Source organism: Neophocaena asiaeorientalis, unplaced genomic scaffold (assembly GCF_003031525.2).
Source record: "Neophocaena asiaeorientalis asiaeorientalis breed wild unplaced genomic scaffold, Neophocaena_asiaeorientalis_V1.1 scaffold388, whole genome shotgun sequence".
Classification (NCBI taxonomy): domain Eukaryota; kingdom Metazoa; phylum Chordata; class Mammalia; order Artiodactyla; family Phocoenidae; genus Neophocaena; species Neophocaena asiaeorientalis.
The window spans coordinates 344,603-362,908 of NW_020172738.1; the positions used below are offsets into that span (position 1 = coordinate 344,603).

The 18,306-nt window shown below is 46.0% G+C and overlaps 1 protein-coding gene across 3 annotated transcripts in view; it reads left to right on the forward strand.

Moving 5' to 3' along the window:
- The window catches only part of NGEF (neuronal guanine nucleotide exchange factor), a 110,173-nt gene that overhangs the window by 71,461 nt on the left and 20,406 nt on the right, over window positions 1–18,306 (forward strand). For 2 of the 3 annotated variants that reach the window (XM_024740538.1, XM_024740536.1), the window contains 2 exons: window positions 987–1,129; window positions 6,429–6,724. In XM_024740538.1, the coding sequence (XP_024596306.1) occupies window positions 1,078–1,129; window positions 6,429–6,724 (348 nt within the window). In that variant the 5' untranslated portion in view covers window positions 987–1,077. Of the gene's footprint in view, window positions 1–165; window positions 273–986; window positions 1,130–6,428; window positions 6,725–18,306 lie in introns of those variants that run through there. The other variant, XM_024740537.1, reaches the window with a different exon arrangement.

Here is an 18,306-nt window from a genome sequence, read left to right on the forward strand (position 1 = left end):
GGCGCCTGCTGGAGCTCTTGGCAGCGGCGGCGGCAGCGGTAGCTCAGGCTCCAGCTAAGCGCGCTGCGACCCTGCTCCGGAGACCGCTCGTCGCCCCCCGCCCGGCTCCGGGCCCCCAGCGCGGTCCCCGACCCGGCCCCAGAGCCTGGCTGGCTGCCGGCCCCCATGGAGCTGCTGGCCGCAGCCTTCAGCGCCGCCTGCGCCGTGGACCACGACAGCTCCACCTCGGAGAGCGACGCGCGCGACTCAGCGGCGGGACACCTCCCTGGCAGGTGAGGACGAGCGGCCGTCCCGACCCCTGCGCGCCACCACTGCGCGCCTGTGGCCCCAGCTTGCGTCCCTGGTCGGGGACGTCTACCCGAACTGCCTGTCCCGCGCCCCCCGCCCTGCGGGCCCCGCAGCCCCTCACTCCTCCCGCGGCCCCCATCGTGCCCGCAGGCCGCCTGAGGTCGGGGGGTGCTCCCCAGCCGGACCGCCGACACCCCTGTCCCTGCCCCGGACCGCCTCTCGCGCCCTCTCTCGGGAGCCCTGGGCGCACGCGTCCCGTTCGGTGGCCCCTCTCCGCGCTGCGTGGCCCTGGGACTGGAGGATCGCTACCCAAAGGGGGCCGGGGGCTGTGTGACAGCGAGCGGCACGGGGTGCGCAGCGAGCGCAGGGCCCCTGGCCGCTGGACCCGTCCGGGCGGCGGGGCGGCGCCGCGAAGAGGGCAGGACGCGCCAAGTTTCCGACGCCTGCCCGCGAGCTCCGAAAACATGAAGGTTTGGGCGGGCTGGTGTGGGAATGAATTACCCGGTCGCGCCCTGATGCGGTGACAAAAAGGGCCTGTGGGGCCTGCGTGGCAGGGAGCGGCGGCGGCCGCTCGGCCTGGACATCCTGGTCAGGGTCCATCTGGCCAGGGCCGCCTGTGCAGACGCCTCTCGCGAGCTGGCCGAGGTGTGTCGTTGCTTAAAAATAACCGGCTCCTGCCTCTCCTCTCTCTCTGGCAGCGAGTCGTCCTCCACCCTGGGAAATGAGGCCACACCCGAGGAGTGCCCGGCCCTCCCCGACAGCCCCACCACGCTCACCGAGGCCCTGCAGATGATCCACCCCATTCCCTCCGACTCCTGGAGGAACCTCATCGAACAAATAGGTGGGTGTCCCCAGCGGCGACGGGGCGTCACTGGGGGAAACGTTGGTTCCTGGTGGACTCTGAGGGCTCACCCTGCTTGTGGGATGCCCTTGCATTTCCCCTGGACAGATGTTTCTGACAAGGAAGGTTACTGACATATTTGGTTCTAAATGGTTCCAGAGGCAAAACTGCCGCGTTTTAATAGTGGCTGTATAATTGGGCTTTAGCAAATGCATTTCTTTCCTGCTCTCTTGGAGAGGTGTGCTTGCCCAGCTCTTTCCTGGGGAGGGCTCTCTGTCCTCTTGCGTCTTCTGCCAGAAAGTCCAGGGGTTAGGTGCTTATGGGCCATGCAGGAGGTGACGCTCCATGCGTCCCCCCGCCATCCCCACCCGGGGGCCTGGGGGAGACCTGTAAAGGGAGGGGACCCTGCAGAGGGGACTTGTGGAGACAGTCAGGCTGACTGGGGCAATTCAGGAAGGGGTGGCAGTGGCAGACTTTGCACAGGGGAAGGAAAGGTAAGTAGAGAGAAGCTGAGAGCCCCAGAGGCCCCTGGGTTAGGAAGGGAAGGCTGGCTCCACCTGCCTGTCCAGAGCATGGCCAGAAGTGCAGGGCATAGCCCGCGTGTCCAGCTCCTGCACAGCTGCAGTTGAAGCTCTGTGAAAGCAGAAAGTGGATTGAGAAGGCATCCCCAAAACCCGAGCACTCGCATTTAAAAGTCAAAGATTGCTGATGACATCAAGCTAGCTCTCATCTTCATCACCAGAGGTGGCCACAAGTGGGTGGCGTGGGTTCTTCGGGAATGGTACGGCCCAGAAATCTTTCTGTTCTTCACGGTTGTCAGAGCAGAGGTTTATTCATTAAATTAAAATTTTGGCTTGAAAATTTTCTTTCCTAAATTCCTCCTTATTGTTCTCCATCCCAAACACTCAGACGGACATGAAGTGTCTCCAGTGGAAGTGGAGCTTCCATCGCCCCAGGAGACCCATGTTTAGGAGACTTTTTGGGCAGGTTCCCTTTCCCCTGGCTGGGGTTTATTCTGGACTGAACCCTGGGAGGAGCTGAGCCCTTGCAAAGCTGAGGGTGGAGCACACACTGCATGCTCTTAAGCAGTGCTGACTCCAGGGGTATTGTTCCTAGTGGGCCCCCTGCGTGTGGGCTGGGTGGTGATGGTGGTGGCGGCTTTTCCCTTTGTTTGCTGGCGAAAATGGAGAGGGGCTGATCTGAGGACAAACACACCCGAAAATCCCTTTCTTCCACCTCTACCACATTGCCCTTTATGGCGAGGAGGGCCACCTCGGCCTTGGCGTGTGCTGGAAGCCTCGAATTCCACCCTCTAGAAAGGGATCCTCTGGCTGAGATCAATGTCAGGACCAGGAAGGAAATCGAGGTGGGAGTGGGGAGATCCGTGCCTCCTCTCACGGTGAGAGAGGCTCCCTTCTGCAGTGTGGGTGTGTGGAGACCTCCTTCCTGGAGAGCCCGTGGCATAAGCTCAAAGCTGGGAGTCGGGAGCTCTGAGCTCTGGTACCTGCTCATCCTGGCCCTCAGTTTCCTCATTTGGTAAACAGTAGAGACTGACATTCTGAGGCTTTTCTCCCCCTATCTCCTGGAGTAATGGTGACTATGTGTTTCTGACTCCTGGGCTGGATCCATGGTCGGTGCTCAACAGATGTGCCGAATGACAGCACAGGACCGAGGCTGCCTTCTCCTCACATCCTTCATCATAGACTCTAGGCTTATGCCAAGCAGGTTGCTACAGGAGGCCAGCTGCTTTTAGCTCACCGAATGAAGTGAATTCTTTGCCGGGTATCAGGAAAGGACAACGCGTTCCTAAAGACACAGTGGAATTAAGGGGGAAGGAAAGTGGGAAGGCTATATGGGCATCTTGTAGACCACTGTGTTGAATTTTGCAGTGGCTCCCACCCAGGCAAGAACAGAATGATGCCAGGACTATGCATGATGTGGTATACAGCTGTCATTGTAGTTGGTGGTGGCCCTGAAGATCATAGACCCTGAGACCCTGTGATTGTGTGTGTGTGTGCTGTGGTTGTCTCTGGCACCTAACAACTGCTTGGTGCATAGAAGGTGCTCACTAAAAATAAATGAATTCTCTGCCCTTTAGAAGTTTCTATCTGAAGGATTCAAAGAAAAAAATTATTCCCTTCCGAAGGTGAGATTTTGAAGGACTCCAGGAGCTTATCCTCCTTCTGCAGGGTAGCTCAGCCAACCTGATATAGATCATTTTAATTAGGAGAGATGGGAACTGAGCCTTCTAATTCTGCACGAATATAATACCAGGTGCCAGCTTTTACAGGTAAAATCAATTTTGATTACTGAATGTACAAAAGAGAAAATAGAAAAACATGATATATCAACAGTATATCTCTACTACAAAAATTTAATCAGATAACATAGCTCCTCAGGTAAGGCTAATAAAAATAAACAGGTCATGAAAATGGTTACACAGTGTGTCAGATAACTCTTTGTAATCATAGTAACTCCAGGAAAATGCGTGTTTAAATTCATATTCTGAAGACTTCAGAAAGAAGTATGAAGTTTTAAGAAAATGCTAAGATTACTTGTATTGGGAGTCTTTGGCTGAGTGTAATAGAATATCCAGCGCCCCCCCCCAAAAAAAAAATGACCTTAAAGAATGAAAGTATTCTATCTCAGTTGACTCCAGGAATGAGGTAGGAAATTCTGCATTTGGTTCATTAAGTCAATCAACCACCTAGTTCCTTTCCCTCTACCATTCTCAGCATTTGGGCTTCATATCACAAGATGGCTGCCAGAGCTCCATGCATCACATCCTCAAGCAACCATGTATAAAAACAAAAACAAAAAAAAAGAGCAGTTTGTCTTCAGATGTCTCCTGGGGAGGGACATCTTTTTGAGAAGCCCTTCTTAAAGATGTAAGATGTCCCCTCAGTCTCTTTGGCCAGGTCATGTCACATGCTCATGTCTAAACCCAGCAGTGGCAAGGGGAAGGGAACCATCATGGTAGGCTTTGATCAGTCAGCATTCATCCACTTCCCTGAGCACAGACTAGGTCAGCACCCAGACAAAAGCCCTCCCTGCCAGCTGGGAAGAAGGGCTGTGAGGGGATAGAGGAGAGGCAGCCACAGTGTCTGCCACAATGTGATTTCAGAAATACTACTTTCAACCCAACTACCCACAATGCTGATGTTTTTGTCTCATTTCAGCATATGTATCACATCATCATGTGAGATGTTGGAGATAGCATTTACCCATGATTTACCCATCATGCTGACCCATGATACACACGATGTGCCATGTAGCATGCATAAGCCAGATTTTTGAACTTTCAAAAAGATGCCAAATTGGTTAGATATTTTTGAGAAGCTTGGAAACTGCATTTTTAAAGGTGTTCAACTCAACAAATATGTGAGTACCTACTCTGTGGGAGACACTGTGCTAAGCTTTGAAAAGTGAATCCAAGTCAACTCGTGGAATCCTGGTTTCTTTAAACCTCCGTGAAAACAGTATCGGAATCACAGGAGATTAATTGGTTCGATGTTGGCAATAGTAATCATATCTTATGCTCATGACTGAACCGGTTTATGTAGTGACTTTAAACCTCTGTCTTTATAGATCTTCAATTTGGGTTGCATTTAGCATAGATTTAGATTTTCTTTTCCATTCCTTTGTCAGATTAACTCCATGTTGTAATCGCTGGATTGTAACGTAAAATCACAGGATATTTTTTTTTGAAGTAAATGTTATACTTAGCATAAAGCCTTTATAATCTAGCATTATAGAATGAAGGAATGAAGGAAGCCAACTAATTTAATCCACAAGGTGATTTATTGAGTTCCTGTTATTTATAAATTATGAATATAATTTATCCAGCCATTTTTCAGAATTTTGAAGATCGTCTGTTTTTTTCCTTCCTTTTTTGTACTGTTTAGATATATTTAACAATTAAAGAAGGAATAATAGCTAATGTTTGTACTGCATTGCATGAGAAAGTGCTTTACAAGTGGTACACTTATCCCTGTTAGAACTTTCCCGGGAAAGTCATCTTTGTTTTATAGATAGATATATCAAGGGGCCCAACAGCTTTCCCAGGCTCCAGACCAGTCCAGCTGCCCACTGGTTCTCTCCACCTGCATTCCCTTCAGGTGCACCTGGATCTCACCACCACCCCATTCCCCAGTCGGAGCCTCCTCCTATATTCCTCATCTCCTTGAACAGGGCCACCAGACCCCCTTGCCAACTGGTCACCCAGATATCGTTCATGACACAGCACCAGCCAATCACCAGGACCTGTCTTCTACCTTATAACTGTCCCTGAATCATGCACATGGCCCCATCCCTCCACCACCACTGCAGTTCAGGCCTCCATCATCACTCCCTTAGAGAACTGGCATGGCCTCTTTCTTCCCATCCACGGGCCTCCTAAGATGTAGACCAGAGCTGTTTGCCTGAGGGGCTTCCCTTTTGCCCACAGGATAGACAAAACCCTTGGGGTGACCCTCCTCTCCTCCCAGCCTCATCGCCAGCAGGACCCCCCCTCCTTCCTCTCCCCACCCAGCCCCGCTTCCCCTCTCCCTGGGCTGGGAGCCCCCTTGCCACTGAAGCTTTTCTGCTGCTCCTGGTGTGGAGAGACCAACCCTCTGCCCTGCAGCCAGGACATCCAAAATGAATTTTTCCCTGTGGAGATGCTACGTTTTTGCTGATTCCTCTGTACCCCCAAATCTCCTTGGAGACTTAGGCTGCATTTATTTCAGGTCAGGGAAGTAAGTCTGAAAGTGTGAAAGCAAAAAAGGAATGTTTCCCTTTTGAATCATAAGGTTGATGAAATATTGGCTTTTTCCTTCAAAATGAGAATTTACAGCTATTCGCATTTCACCAATGAATATACTTGAGTTTTAATATTGAAGCATTTAGGCTCTGAGAAGCATCCTATTGGGATACTGAAACATAACTGGGACATTTCCATCGACTCTGCACACATTGGTTATTAACACGTCAAATTCTGGATTCTTGTTGTCTGCTAAGTATGTGTGTGAAAAGCATATATTTTTGTGACTGGATTTTGAATCTGTTCAGGGATTTCTTCATTCTTTGTTGAAAAAAAAAAAAAAAAACTCATGCACGCTGATCCTTCCCAAGAAATGAAGACAGTGGTAGTTTGTTCAGTGATAGAGCCTTTTCTGAGACCTGTGCGGTTCTGGCTTTCTTTGTATTTTCACAGGCAGAGCATCAGCCCTTGATAGGAGTCCAAAGCTTTGACTTAGTGATTCCAAAAGGTCTTCCTCTGAAATCTTTTTCATGTCAATACAATTCCATTTGATTTCAGGGCTCCTGTATCAGGAATACCGAGATAAATCAACTCTCCAGGAAATTGAAACCAGGAGGCAACAGGACGCAGAAATCCAAGACAATGCTGATGGGTCCCCGGCCAGTGCGGAGACCCCGGAGGAGGATGAAGGGGAAGAGGAGGAGCCTGCAAGCCCACCGGAGAGGAAGGCTGTGCCCCAGATATGCCTGCTCAGTAACCCGCACTCGAGATTCAACCTCTGGCAGGATCTCCCGGAGATTCGGAGCAGCGGGGTGCTGGACATCCTCCAGCCGGAGGAGATCAGGCTGCAGGAGGTAATGGGCTGCCCTAGGGTGGGAGCATCCGATCAGAACGTACAGGGGTTTTAACCAATGTGGGTGAGCCTTCTTCTGAGGGGTGAGACTCCCTGGCTGGTTTACCAGAGGAATTACTTGCAGGGTACATCCATCCAGAACATGCAGGAAAATTCACAGGCACCAAAAAGTACCCAGTTACCTTCTAGGATAGCTCAACCCCAGTACTTAGTGTTCTCCTCATTGCTGTTGCGTCAGATAGTAAGATTGCGTTCTCTAAACCTTTAGGTGTTATCGTGGGGGCATTGCCATGGTACGCGTGAACGCTGATGCAGTAGGTGATGCTGAACTCACTGTGACGGTGAACTAACGAGTCATCTGTGCTTTACTTTTCACACACAGTCTTATCCCACATCTTCATTTTGTAGTCGCTTGAAGCTTGGGTGGGGCTCTGAAAGAAAGCCCTTGGCACCCTCCTGAAACGGTGTGGGAATCTGGGACTTGTGTCTCTCCCACTTCATCCGATGGTCCAGGTAGACTGCCCGTCAGTTAGGCTGAGGTAAGATCACGGAGTCACCTAATAGTTTGTTGCTAGCGAGGAGAAATAAAACATGAATGGCAATAGAAATGAGTAGCTAAGAAGTCTAGCTAAGTGTTCATTTTAGTTGAACCAAGATTGTCCGGGTATAGAGGGGAAATCTGTGGTACAGAGAGACAAGTTGGTCAATAGCAAGGGCAGAGACTGGGGGCGAGAAATGGTGACCCTGCAGGTGTGTGTCATCGTGAAAGTTAAAAGGTGGGTGCAGAGGGAAAAAGTGAAGAGATGTTTTTTTTTAACTTGTTCAGTCCAATTCCATCCTCTCTATCCTCTCACGCTCCCTCTCGCCCTCAACCTCCACTCCCCTCCACTCACGTGTTCCTTCAAGCCATGCTTGAACTTGTTCCTATGCAGTCCCGACTCCAGATGTCCTGTCCTTCTTTAACTCTTTGTTCTCCTGCACGAGATTCTATAGAAAGGCAAAACTGCAGGTCGTGTGCACAGGTAATGACCAAGACTGAGACTAGTTCCCGACGAGGGTTATCTAACACTGACTCGGTTGGTACGATACCTTTGCTCTTCTAGAAGGCTTGATAGCACTTGACTTTTAAAGGGCCACCGAGGTTCACTGTGTCCTGCCCCGCAGACTCAGGAGGGATGGGTTTAACCTCTGACATCACGTGTCACTTGCAAGCGGTGATTTGTAAAGGATGCCACAGTTTTTTAATGAAACTTCTGATGTCAGTAGTGTCTAGTCATCCTGATGGGACTTATCCCAGCTTCTCACAAAGATACTGGTGAGGGGATGTAAAGAACCACGCACCCCACCAGAAGTGAAGATGCATGGTCGGGGGGATCTCCAAGAGGCAGGTGGAACTGGACTGAGGAATGCCACTGAAAGCAACCATGTGGAAGGTGCTGAAAGCCACAGAGAAATCCCCCCACAGGTGGCTGTCCACCAGCCACTGACAGAGCCATCACCCCTAACTTTTTGCTTTTTTTTATCATCCCTAACTTTTTTCCTTCCAGTTTTATTAAGATATAACTGACACACAACACTGTATAAGTTTCACGTGTACAGCATAATGACTTGACTTCCATGCATCGTGAAATGATCACAAGAAGTGTAGTGAACATCCACCATTTTGTATAGATACAACATTAAAGAAATGGAGAATTTTTTTTTCCTTATGATGAGAACTCAGGATTTACTCTCTTCCATATGTAACATATATATACCAGCAAACTTAATTATATTTATCGTGTTGTACATTACATCTTATAACTGGAAGTTTGTACCTTCTAACTGCCTTCATTTAATTCCCCCTCCCCCTCCCCCTTCCCCACCCCACTGCACCCCACAGCCTGATCTCCTCTTCTGAGTTTGCTTTTCGTTTTTAAAGTATAATTGACCTACAACACTATGTTAGTTCCTGTTATACAACGTAGTGATTTGGTATTTCTGTACATTTCAAAATGGTCACCTAAACGTTTTGATTAAGTCTAGTTACAATATGCCACCATACAAAGGTATTGCATAGGTATTGACTGTATCCCCACACTGTACATTTCATACCTGTGACTCGTTTATTTTGCAACTGGAAATTTCTACCTCTTACGATCCCTCACCTATTTCTTTCCTTCCCTACCCTCCTCCCCTCTAGCAACCAGCTATTTGTTTTCTGTATCTATTTCTGTTCTGTTCTGTTTGTTCGTTTTGTTTTTTTTAGATTCCACATATAAGTGAATCTTTTATACCTGCAAATATAATATTTGTCTTTCTCTGTCTGACTTTTTTCACTTAGCATAATACCCTCTAGGTCCATCCATGTTGTCTCAAATGGCAAGATTTTATTCTTTTTTATGAATGAGTAATATTCCATAGTATATATATATACACCATATCTTCTTTATCCATTGATCTATTGATGGGCACATAAGTTGTTTCCATATCTTGGCTATTGTAAACAATGCTGCAGTGAACATAGAGGTGCAAATATCTTTTTTTTTTTTTGTGGTACACGGGCCTCTCACTGCTGTGGCCTCTCCCACTGCGGAGCATAGGCTCCGGACGCGCAGGCTCAGTGGCCATGGCTCACGGGCCCAGCCGCTCCATGGCATGTGAGATCTTCCCAGACCAGGGCACGAGCCCGTGTCCCCTGCATCGGCAGGCGGACCCTCAACCACTGCGCCACCAGGGAAGCCCGCAAATATCTTTTGACTTAGTGTTTTCATTCTCTTCAGATAAATACCCAGGAGTGGAATTTCTGGATCATATGATACTTCTATTATTAATTTTTGAGGAATCTCTATACTGTTTTCCATATTGGCTGCACCAACTTACAATCCCACCAAGAGTGCATGAGGGTTCCCTTTTCTCCACGCCCTCACCAGCACTTATTACTTGTTGTCTTTTTGATAGTAACCATTCTGACAGGTGAGAGGTGGTGTCTCATTGTGGCTTTGATTTGCGTTTCCCTGATGATTAGTGACGTTGAGCATCCTTTCATGTGGTGTTGGTCAGCTGTATGTCTTCTTTGGACAAATGTCTATTCAGATCCTCTGCCCATTTTTTAATCGAGTTCGTTTTTTGATATTGACTTGTATGAGTTCTTTGTATATTTTAGATATTAACCCCTTACCAGATACATCATTTGCACATATCTTCTCCCTTTCGGTAGGTGGCCTTTTCATGTTGTTGATAGCTTCCTTCTTTGTGCAAAAGCTTTTTAGTTTGATATTGTCCCATTTGTCTACTTTTGCTTTTGTTTCCCTCGCACTATCCCTAACTTTGACTTTCATATAAAAGGGATTATACAATGGTATTTCGCACTTGGCTTTTTTCATGCAATATTACCACCATGGGGCCTTTTTTATAGTCCTCAAAATAAGGAAAAGTGTCTAGTTTTTCGAGGAATACTTGTTTATTTTTTTACCTTGGTAATTAGAGAAATAAATAATTTGGAAAGCTTAGAGATAAACCCCAGTAGAACTTAAAGCATGGTATAAACCTTCTCCAACAACAAGCCAAAAGCAGAGAAAGCAGGGATCTTGTAATAAAAGGAAAGCAAACAGTAAAGAAGCACAAAAAACAAATAGCATAAAATAAGGTGGCAGGGACTTCCGTGGTGGTCCAGTGGCTAAGACTCCAAGCTCTCAATGCCGGGGGCCCGGCTTTGATCCCTGGTCAGGGAACTAGATCCCAAATGCCACAACCAAGAGCTGGCGCAGCTAAATAAATTAATTAAATAAATAAATATTAAAAATAAAATAAGGTGGCAGAGTTCATAGCAAATGTATCTGTTATAACCACAAATGTAAATTGCTTAAATCCTCCACTGAAAGGCAGAAATTATCCAACTGATTAGAAAACTAAACCCATGACATTATCATACAGATTACAATTCAGGGCAAGAAAAGTTACCAAAGGGAACAGTGAATCATTTTGTATTGTTAAAGTTTATCACTTTATTTTTCAAAGTTTAAAATTAAATAAGCTACTCATTAATACATTTTCATTATTTAAAAACATGCAAACAATGCATGCTTTTGGAGGCCTTTTCTTGGCTCCTGGGTTCTCACTGGAGGACCAGCTGTGTTCACTTTCTCTCTCCTGGTAAATTACAGTCATAAAGCCCGGTGGGATTTTGGACTTTAGACGCTTGTGAAGACTCTTAAGTGCAAAATCCTTGTAGATCTTTATGATGTTTTCCCCCATATTTTACACTTGTTTATTCAAGAGTAGTTTGATTTTGCTTTTGGTTTTTAGCAACTTGCCTTTAACTGACCTCTTAGAGCTTTCAGCTTACTTTTCATAAAAACAACTCTCTTTGCACTGAAAAGTCTTTAGTTTTTATCAAGTAAGGACGTAATTGCAGAGCAAGTACGACAGGCTTGCATAAGTTTAAGGACAAACACGGGGCTCACTGGTGGGGAGAGAAGTGTGCGGGTGGCAGGTGGCGGGCAGCCTGTGCCCGGCTCTCAGCAGGTCTTTGCAGGGCTTTGCAGGGAAGCAGTGCACGTGACCCCGGGCACATGGGTCATGTGGAGCTGGGTTAGGAGAGCTTCTGTGTGCCTGCATCTTCACGCCTGTGGGAGACCACAGCCATAGGATAGGTGCCCGGAAGTGGAATTGTCGGTGAAAAGTGAAGTGCGTTTTCAATGGTGGTGGATACCACCAGATCGCCATTCAAAAAGGCAGTTCAAATTTCACACTACGGCAGTGCGAGAGAGGCCATTTTCACACACCCTCCTAACCCCGTTAGCAAACTTCTTGATTTTTGCTCTAATCTGTTGGATGAAAAATCATATCTTGTTTTAACCTGCCTGTCCTTGATGACATAAATTGAGCATCTCTTCATATGCTTATTGGCTGTTTCCATTTCTTTTTCTATGAATTGCCTGTTCTTATCCTTTGCCCATTTTTCTATGAGGTTATTTATGTTTGTCTTCTAGCTTGATAGCATCTTCTTACATATTACAGATATGATTTGTTTATATGTTTCAAATGTTTTCTCCCACAGTAAAAACATAGGGAGGTGATGTAGCACAGAATTTATGCACACGGGCACAGGAGCCCAACCCCCTGGGTTTGAATCCCAGTTCTGCTACTTCTTAGCTGAGTGACTTTGGGCAAGTCACTTGACTTCTCTGTGCCTCTGCTTCCTTATCTGTAACATTGAGCTCATACACAGGGTTGTGAAGATCAAATGAGTTAGTACAGGTAAAGAGCTGGCAACAGGCTGACAGTCTTCAACAAAAAGTTGTATCTTTTTCCACTTAAAAAACTTTTCTCATTTTTATAGAAAATCTGTCAATCTCTTTACTTATTTAAACCTGATCTTCTGGATGTTGTGTTGTACGATTAGGAAGGCCGTTCCCAAGAGGTGCACTTTGCAATGAAAAGATAACTGTGATGAAGTATCTTGATACGGAAGCCAAACAGAACAGTCTGTCAGAGACATGAGCAGAAGCTGTGGCACACGCTGTACTGTTTCTGTAGGATGGGACATGACAGGGATATAAGGAATCTGAAAACAATGATGCGGTTGACTGAAAATCTTTTCACTGATCTTTGTACTCCCTAAAGCTGCACTGCCCACTTTGGTAGCCCCCTGCCACACGTGGCTCTCGAGAGCTTGACACGTGGCTAGTCCTAATTGAGGTGCACTGTGTGTGTAAAATACACACCAAATTTTGCAGATTTAGTACAAGGAAAAAGAAAGTAAACTATCTTATTAATAATTTTTATATTATACGTTGACATAATATTCTGGATATATTGGATTATATAAGATATATTAAAATTTCCTCATTTCTTTTTACCTTTCTTTAATGTGGTCACTAGAAAATTTAAAACTGTATGTGAGGGCTTCCCTGGTGGTGCAGTGGTTGAGGGTCCGCTTGCCGATGCAGGGGACACGGGTTCGTGCCCTGGTCCGGGAAGATCCCACATGCCGCGGAGCGTCTGGGCCCGTGAGCCATGGCCACTGAGCTTGCGCGTCTGGAGCCTGTGCTCCGCAGCGGGAGACTCCAAGCACTTGGAAATCAAGCAGCACATTTCTGTGGAATCCCTGAGTCAAAGAGAAAGTCTCCAGGGAAGTTGGAAATAAACTGCCCCTCTTCATGGATGATATGACTGTACACATAGATAATCTCAAGGAATCTACAAAAATTCTTAGAACTAATAATAATAATAATACACACCGGCTAAAAATAACTTAAAGTACAATACCAAGTGCTGGTGTGGATGTGGAGTAACTGGAGCTCTCATGCGTTGCTGGTGGGATTACAAAACGGTACAGCTGCTCTGGAGAACTGTTGGCAGTTTCTCATAAAGTGAAACGTACACTTACCTGCAGCCCAGCAATCCCAGTCCTGGGTACTTACCTAGAGCAGTGTCTCCACAGCACCACTGCTGACATTTGGGCTGGATCATCCTTTGTTGGGGGATGCTGTCCTGTGCATTACAGGTTTAGCAGCATCCTTGGCCTCTGCCACCAGATGCCTGTAGCACCCCTACTCCCAGTCGTGATAACCAAAAATGTCTCTAGACCTCGCTGAATATCACCCAGGTAGCAAAAATCGTTCGTGGTTGAGAACCACTGCCCCAAGGAAACAAAAATCTATGTTCCCACAGAAACCTGTGCATGAATGTTTATAGTAGGTCTGTTCATAATTGCCCAAAACTGGTAACAACCCAAATGTCCTTTAACAGATAGATAGATAAACAAACTCTGGAACATTTGTACAATGGCACACCACTCAGTAAGAAAAAGAAATGAACTATTGATACACACAACTCAGATGAATCTCAGAGGCATTTTGCTGAGTGAAAGAGATCAGAAAGTGATTCCATTTATACGACATTCTGAACATGACAAAGCTATAGAGACAGAGAACAGATCAGTGGTTGCCAGGGGTGAGGGGTAGGGGTAGGCTGTGACTAGAGTGAGAGCACAAGGGGTGTTTTGGAGTGATGGAACTGTTGTGTGTCTTGGTTATAGTGCTGGTTGCAAGAATCTATACATGGGTCAAAATTCATAGAACTGTACAGCCCCCAAAAGTCAATTTTACTGTACATTCATTTAAAAACTAAAGCATTGTAAAAAAGAGTTAGATGTCTTCATTTTGTTAAGTACTCTCCTGGCCTCTCCCCCAAAATAAAACATAGATCTGCCTCACTCTGAACTAAGGCAAAAATTTACACAAAACATAAGTAAATCAAATCTGGAGATACACTAAAAGAATAACATTGAGCACAGAAATTACTGCAAAGATGGTATAATGTTTGGAACCAAAATTTATCATATTAATAGGCCAGAGGAGAAGAATACCCTGATCTTCAAAGAGGTTCAAAAGGGGAGTAGAACATCAATTTCTAAACAAAACTCAGAAGGATACTCTGTGAAATTTACAAAGAGTATCTCGGATCTATAACCAGCATACTGCTTAATCAAGAATCTTTGGTGACAATAAAGGTGAGAGGACAATGCTTGGTAACTCTGCGGTTGTTCTGGAAGCTGCGGCCAGGGCAGAACAATGAGGAAAGGAACAAGAGACAAACCCATAAAGAAGGAAGGTCAAAACCACCCTTATCTGCCAGTGACAGCTGCCTACTTAAAAATCCTGAGGGGAGTAAAAAATACTGGATCTCATAAGGCAGAGCAGGGAGGCGGTGGATTATAAAATAAACCTGCAAAAATTAGTTGTTCTTGTATACAAAACCCAGGTTTCCATCCGTTAGAAAGCTCTATGGGTAAGAAAAAGGTAAGCACCCTAAAGAAAAATGGGCAAAACAATTCTCATAGAAAAAGTGGCTGGTGATTAAATGAAAAAAGGAAAGAAATCAAACTCACTGGTAACGAAAGAGGTACAAATTAAAGCAACATTGAGGCACCGGCATTTCAAAACGGCAGACTTTTAAATAGAAATATATTTAAAACCTAGCGTTGGGGGGATTTTTAAATGACTTCTCTTGAACACAGCTGATGGAAAGAGTATAGCAATGCTTGTATTAACCCCCTTACAAGAATATGTTTATTTACCGACTCGTGTTTCTGTTTCTAGAAATTTAGCTTGAAAAATAATCAGACGTGTACACGAATACTTAGTAGGCTGTCCATTCAAGCAAAAATTAGGGGAAGAGTGGAGGAAGAACCCTAAATGCCCAATGATAGGGAACTACTTATCTAGTAAGGCACTGCACAACGATACAAAGACACAAACGTTAAAAAGCGTGTTTTCAAAGAGTGAAATGAAATGTTTTTCATTTCAAAGAATGAAAGAATAACATATTGTTTTTAAAATGCAGGATAGAACGTTACACGTATAGAAGAGTGGGCGTAGAAACTAAAGATATTTAATAAATTATATTTTTGTCATTTCCAGTGGATGAGATCAAGATATTTAAGTAAGTTAGGATGACCTAAGAATAGCCACGACCACAGGCAGTAGTGAACAGCACAGGGCACACGGGCTTCAATGCATCTCTCTCTGAGTCTTTATAGACTGACTTTTCACATTTATTTTAAAGAGCTTAATGTGAGTTTCTGTTTTCTATTTTGTTCATATCTGGCAATGAACACAACACTGAGAACTTCAGACTTTATGTTCCAAATCAGTGACTTCTGCATCAGATCATCTTTTCATTTATCAGAGCAAGTCGGGCAACTTGTACTGGCAGCTCAATCTGTTGTTGGAACGCCTCTTTCTTTAGCTACAAAAGCAGCAGGTCCTAATGAACTACTTTTCACACAAGAAAAAAACCCCCAAATGATGGCCTTTTGGTGGGCCTGAATCTTAATCAGTCACTGAAGAGTCAGGATTTAAGAATAAAATTGTGGGGCTTCCCTGGTGGCGCAGTGGTTGAGAGTCTGCTTGCCAATGCAGGGGACACGGGTTCGAGACGCGGTCCGGGAAGCTCCCACATGCCGCGGAGCGGCTGGGCCCGTGAGCCATGGCCGCTGAGCCTGTGCGTCCGGAGCCTGTGCTCCGCAACGGGAGAGGCCACAACAGAGAGGCTCGCGTACCGCAAAAAAAAAAAAAGAATAAAATTGTATGCTTTCCACCTCCTTTTTAAAGTAAAAATTAGGCAGCTGAAATTGGAAAGCGTTGTCTTAGATGTTGTGTAGGATTTTCTTGGTTTCCTTTTTGTTTTTTAACTTTTTCTGAAGCGCTTGGTTCCCTCCTATTTGGAATGGTTTCTCAATTACTGTTTCAGGACACAATGGTTTGAGAAAATAAGTAGACAGATATTCAAATTACAAAGTTAGGAAGGGGGCAGCTGGGGAAGGCTCAGGCGTTCAAATGGGGGAGGTGGGGACAGTCACTGCGACAAACAGACAAACCATGAGGCAGCGCTTGACTCTCGCCACAGCTGACACCGTGAGAAACAAAGGGGAAGCTGGAGGTGCTGACCCAGCATGGTCCCTGGAGCAGTCGCTCCTGCCGCTGGCCTGGATGGTGTCCCCAGATCAGATGAAGACGGACTCCACGTGGTCCCCGATCTTGGGGGGCTGGCTGTGCACAGCTCGAAAAATGAGCCGGGAATGATATTTTGAGCATCTCCATGGAAACAGGGCTACATGCACACTCCTGAGGGGCGGTCCACCCAGGCTGGCACTTGTGGTGGCACCGCCCCTACGTGCCCGAACTAGACTTCCAGCCTCGTCCCCCTGGGAACGAGGAGGGAGTGACTTCCCGGGGAGCTAGCAAGTTTGGATATAACTCACAGTCTGAGTGTGCTCAGCCTCTGAAATCAGAGTTGTATTTTTGTTGTTTTTCAACTTGTTTTCACAACTTAGATCTGAAATATACTTATATTTTTTTTTCCAAAAGAAGGCAGTCCATTTTAGAAGGAAATTACTTACGGTTTTTAACATGATATACTTCTATCAGAAAATTGAATCGTGATTATTTTCTTTACCAACCTTCATTGAATCATATATTTCTCTCTGTAGGATAAACCCTAACAATTCAGCAAATTAATCCCAAATTCAGAGGGGGCAGGGATCTTTGCCCCATGCTTTAAGGTGGACAGGAGCCATCACCCAAAATATCAGATAGCCCCTCTTCTATTTGATTTAGAAAGCAAGCACCTATACCTACTTTATAAAAGTGACAGTGTTACCATTTATCATTTTTAAAGTAAATCTTTTGGATAAATAATTTATGCACCTGATATAAACTTGAAACAGAGCAAACAGAATTACAGCGAAAATAGTTCCCCCCCGCCAGCCCCTGGCCCTCAGGGCCAGTATGTGTGTGCTTGTGCGGGCGTGTTTGTGTGTGTTACACAAGTGGTAAACTCTATGTACACTGCTGTGTGCCTTGCTTTTTTTTCTTTTACTTAGCAAAATGTTTTGACAGTATTTCCAGATCAGCCCAAATGGAGTTCCCCATTCTTGTTTTTCTTTTCTTTTCTTACTTTTTTTTTCTAGCTTTATGGACCTCCATCGTTTATGATGTTCCATAATTTATTTAACCAGTCCCCTGTTGATGGACTGCAACTAGAAATGTTGTGTATCAAGGATGTTCATTGCAGCATTATTTATAGCAATAAAAGACAGATCTGTGCAATGTGGAACTGTTGGGTTAAAGGTTACATACTTTTTAAATTTTGAGAAGATACTGCCAAGTTGTCTTCACACTTCAGCTGTATGAGAGGGTGCTGGTTCCCTATCACCAATGTGGTACAGCATCCAATGTGTTTATCTTGACCAGTGTGCAAGGTCATAAATGATGCTGTGTTGTGGTTTTACTTTGCATTTCTCTTGTTGTGAATGAGGCTGGGCATCTTTTCAAGCATGTGTCTTTTAAATTTTATGTCTATTTTAGTGTGTACTTTTTTGTAAGTTATCTTATTAACCAGGTCGTCTTGAGAAAACGTAACAATTGGCTTGTGATGTGTGTGAGCTTGCCAAGGCTTGGGTTTGGGCAGCTGGTGGTGTGGAGGCACATTGGGCCCCCCAGGGCCTGCATGCCAACTCGCATTTAACGTGTGACCCCTAGTTTCACAGCAACCCCGGAACTAGTTGTCATCACCCTGGGTGACGCTGAGGCCCCGTGGCCCCCGTGGAGGCCCCTGGTCTTGGCACTTCTTGCATTTCCCGCACTGACTAGAGACCACACTGCAGCAGAGCCTGGGCTCTGGAATCTGACTCCATCGTAATTATTCGAGGATGAGAGAGAGGCTCTAGGGGCTGCTTCTTAACTAAAAGCCTCTTCAGAGTCACTTCTGTCCACTCTAATGCCTCTGGGGTATGAATTACTCTTCTAGCCACAGAAGTGAGGAAAGCTTTGTTAATGGACAGTAGGATCACGTGGGAAGCAAGGTCTGGCAGAGCGAGGATGCAGATCCACCCAGGGTGGCCGCTGCTGGCAGCAGAAGGGCTCAAGGCCCAAAGCAGAGAGCAGACGCAGCCTCTGACGGAGGACACCGCTCCCCGGCTCCAACTGACACCCCCAGAGGAGAGGGGAGGCAGCTCGCCTCAGTGGCTGGGGCAGCCTCAGGCCCTCGGGGGCCACGGGTTTGTCTTTGGGGTCTGTGGTCTACACAGGGGCT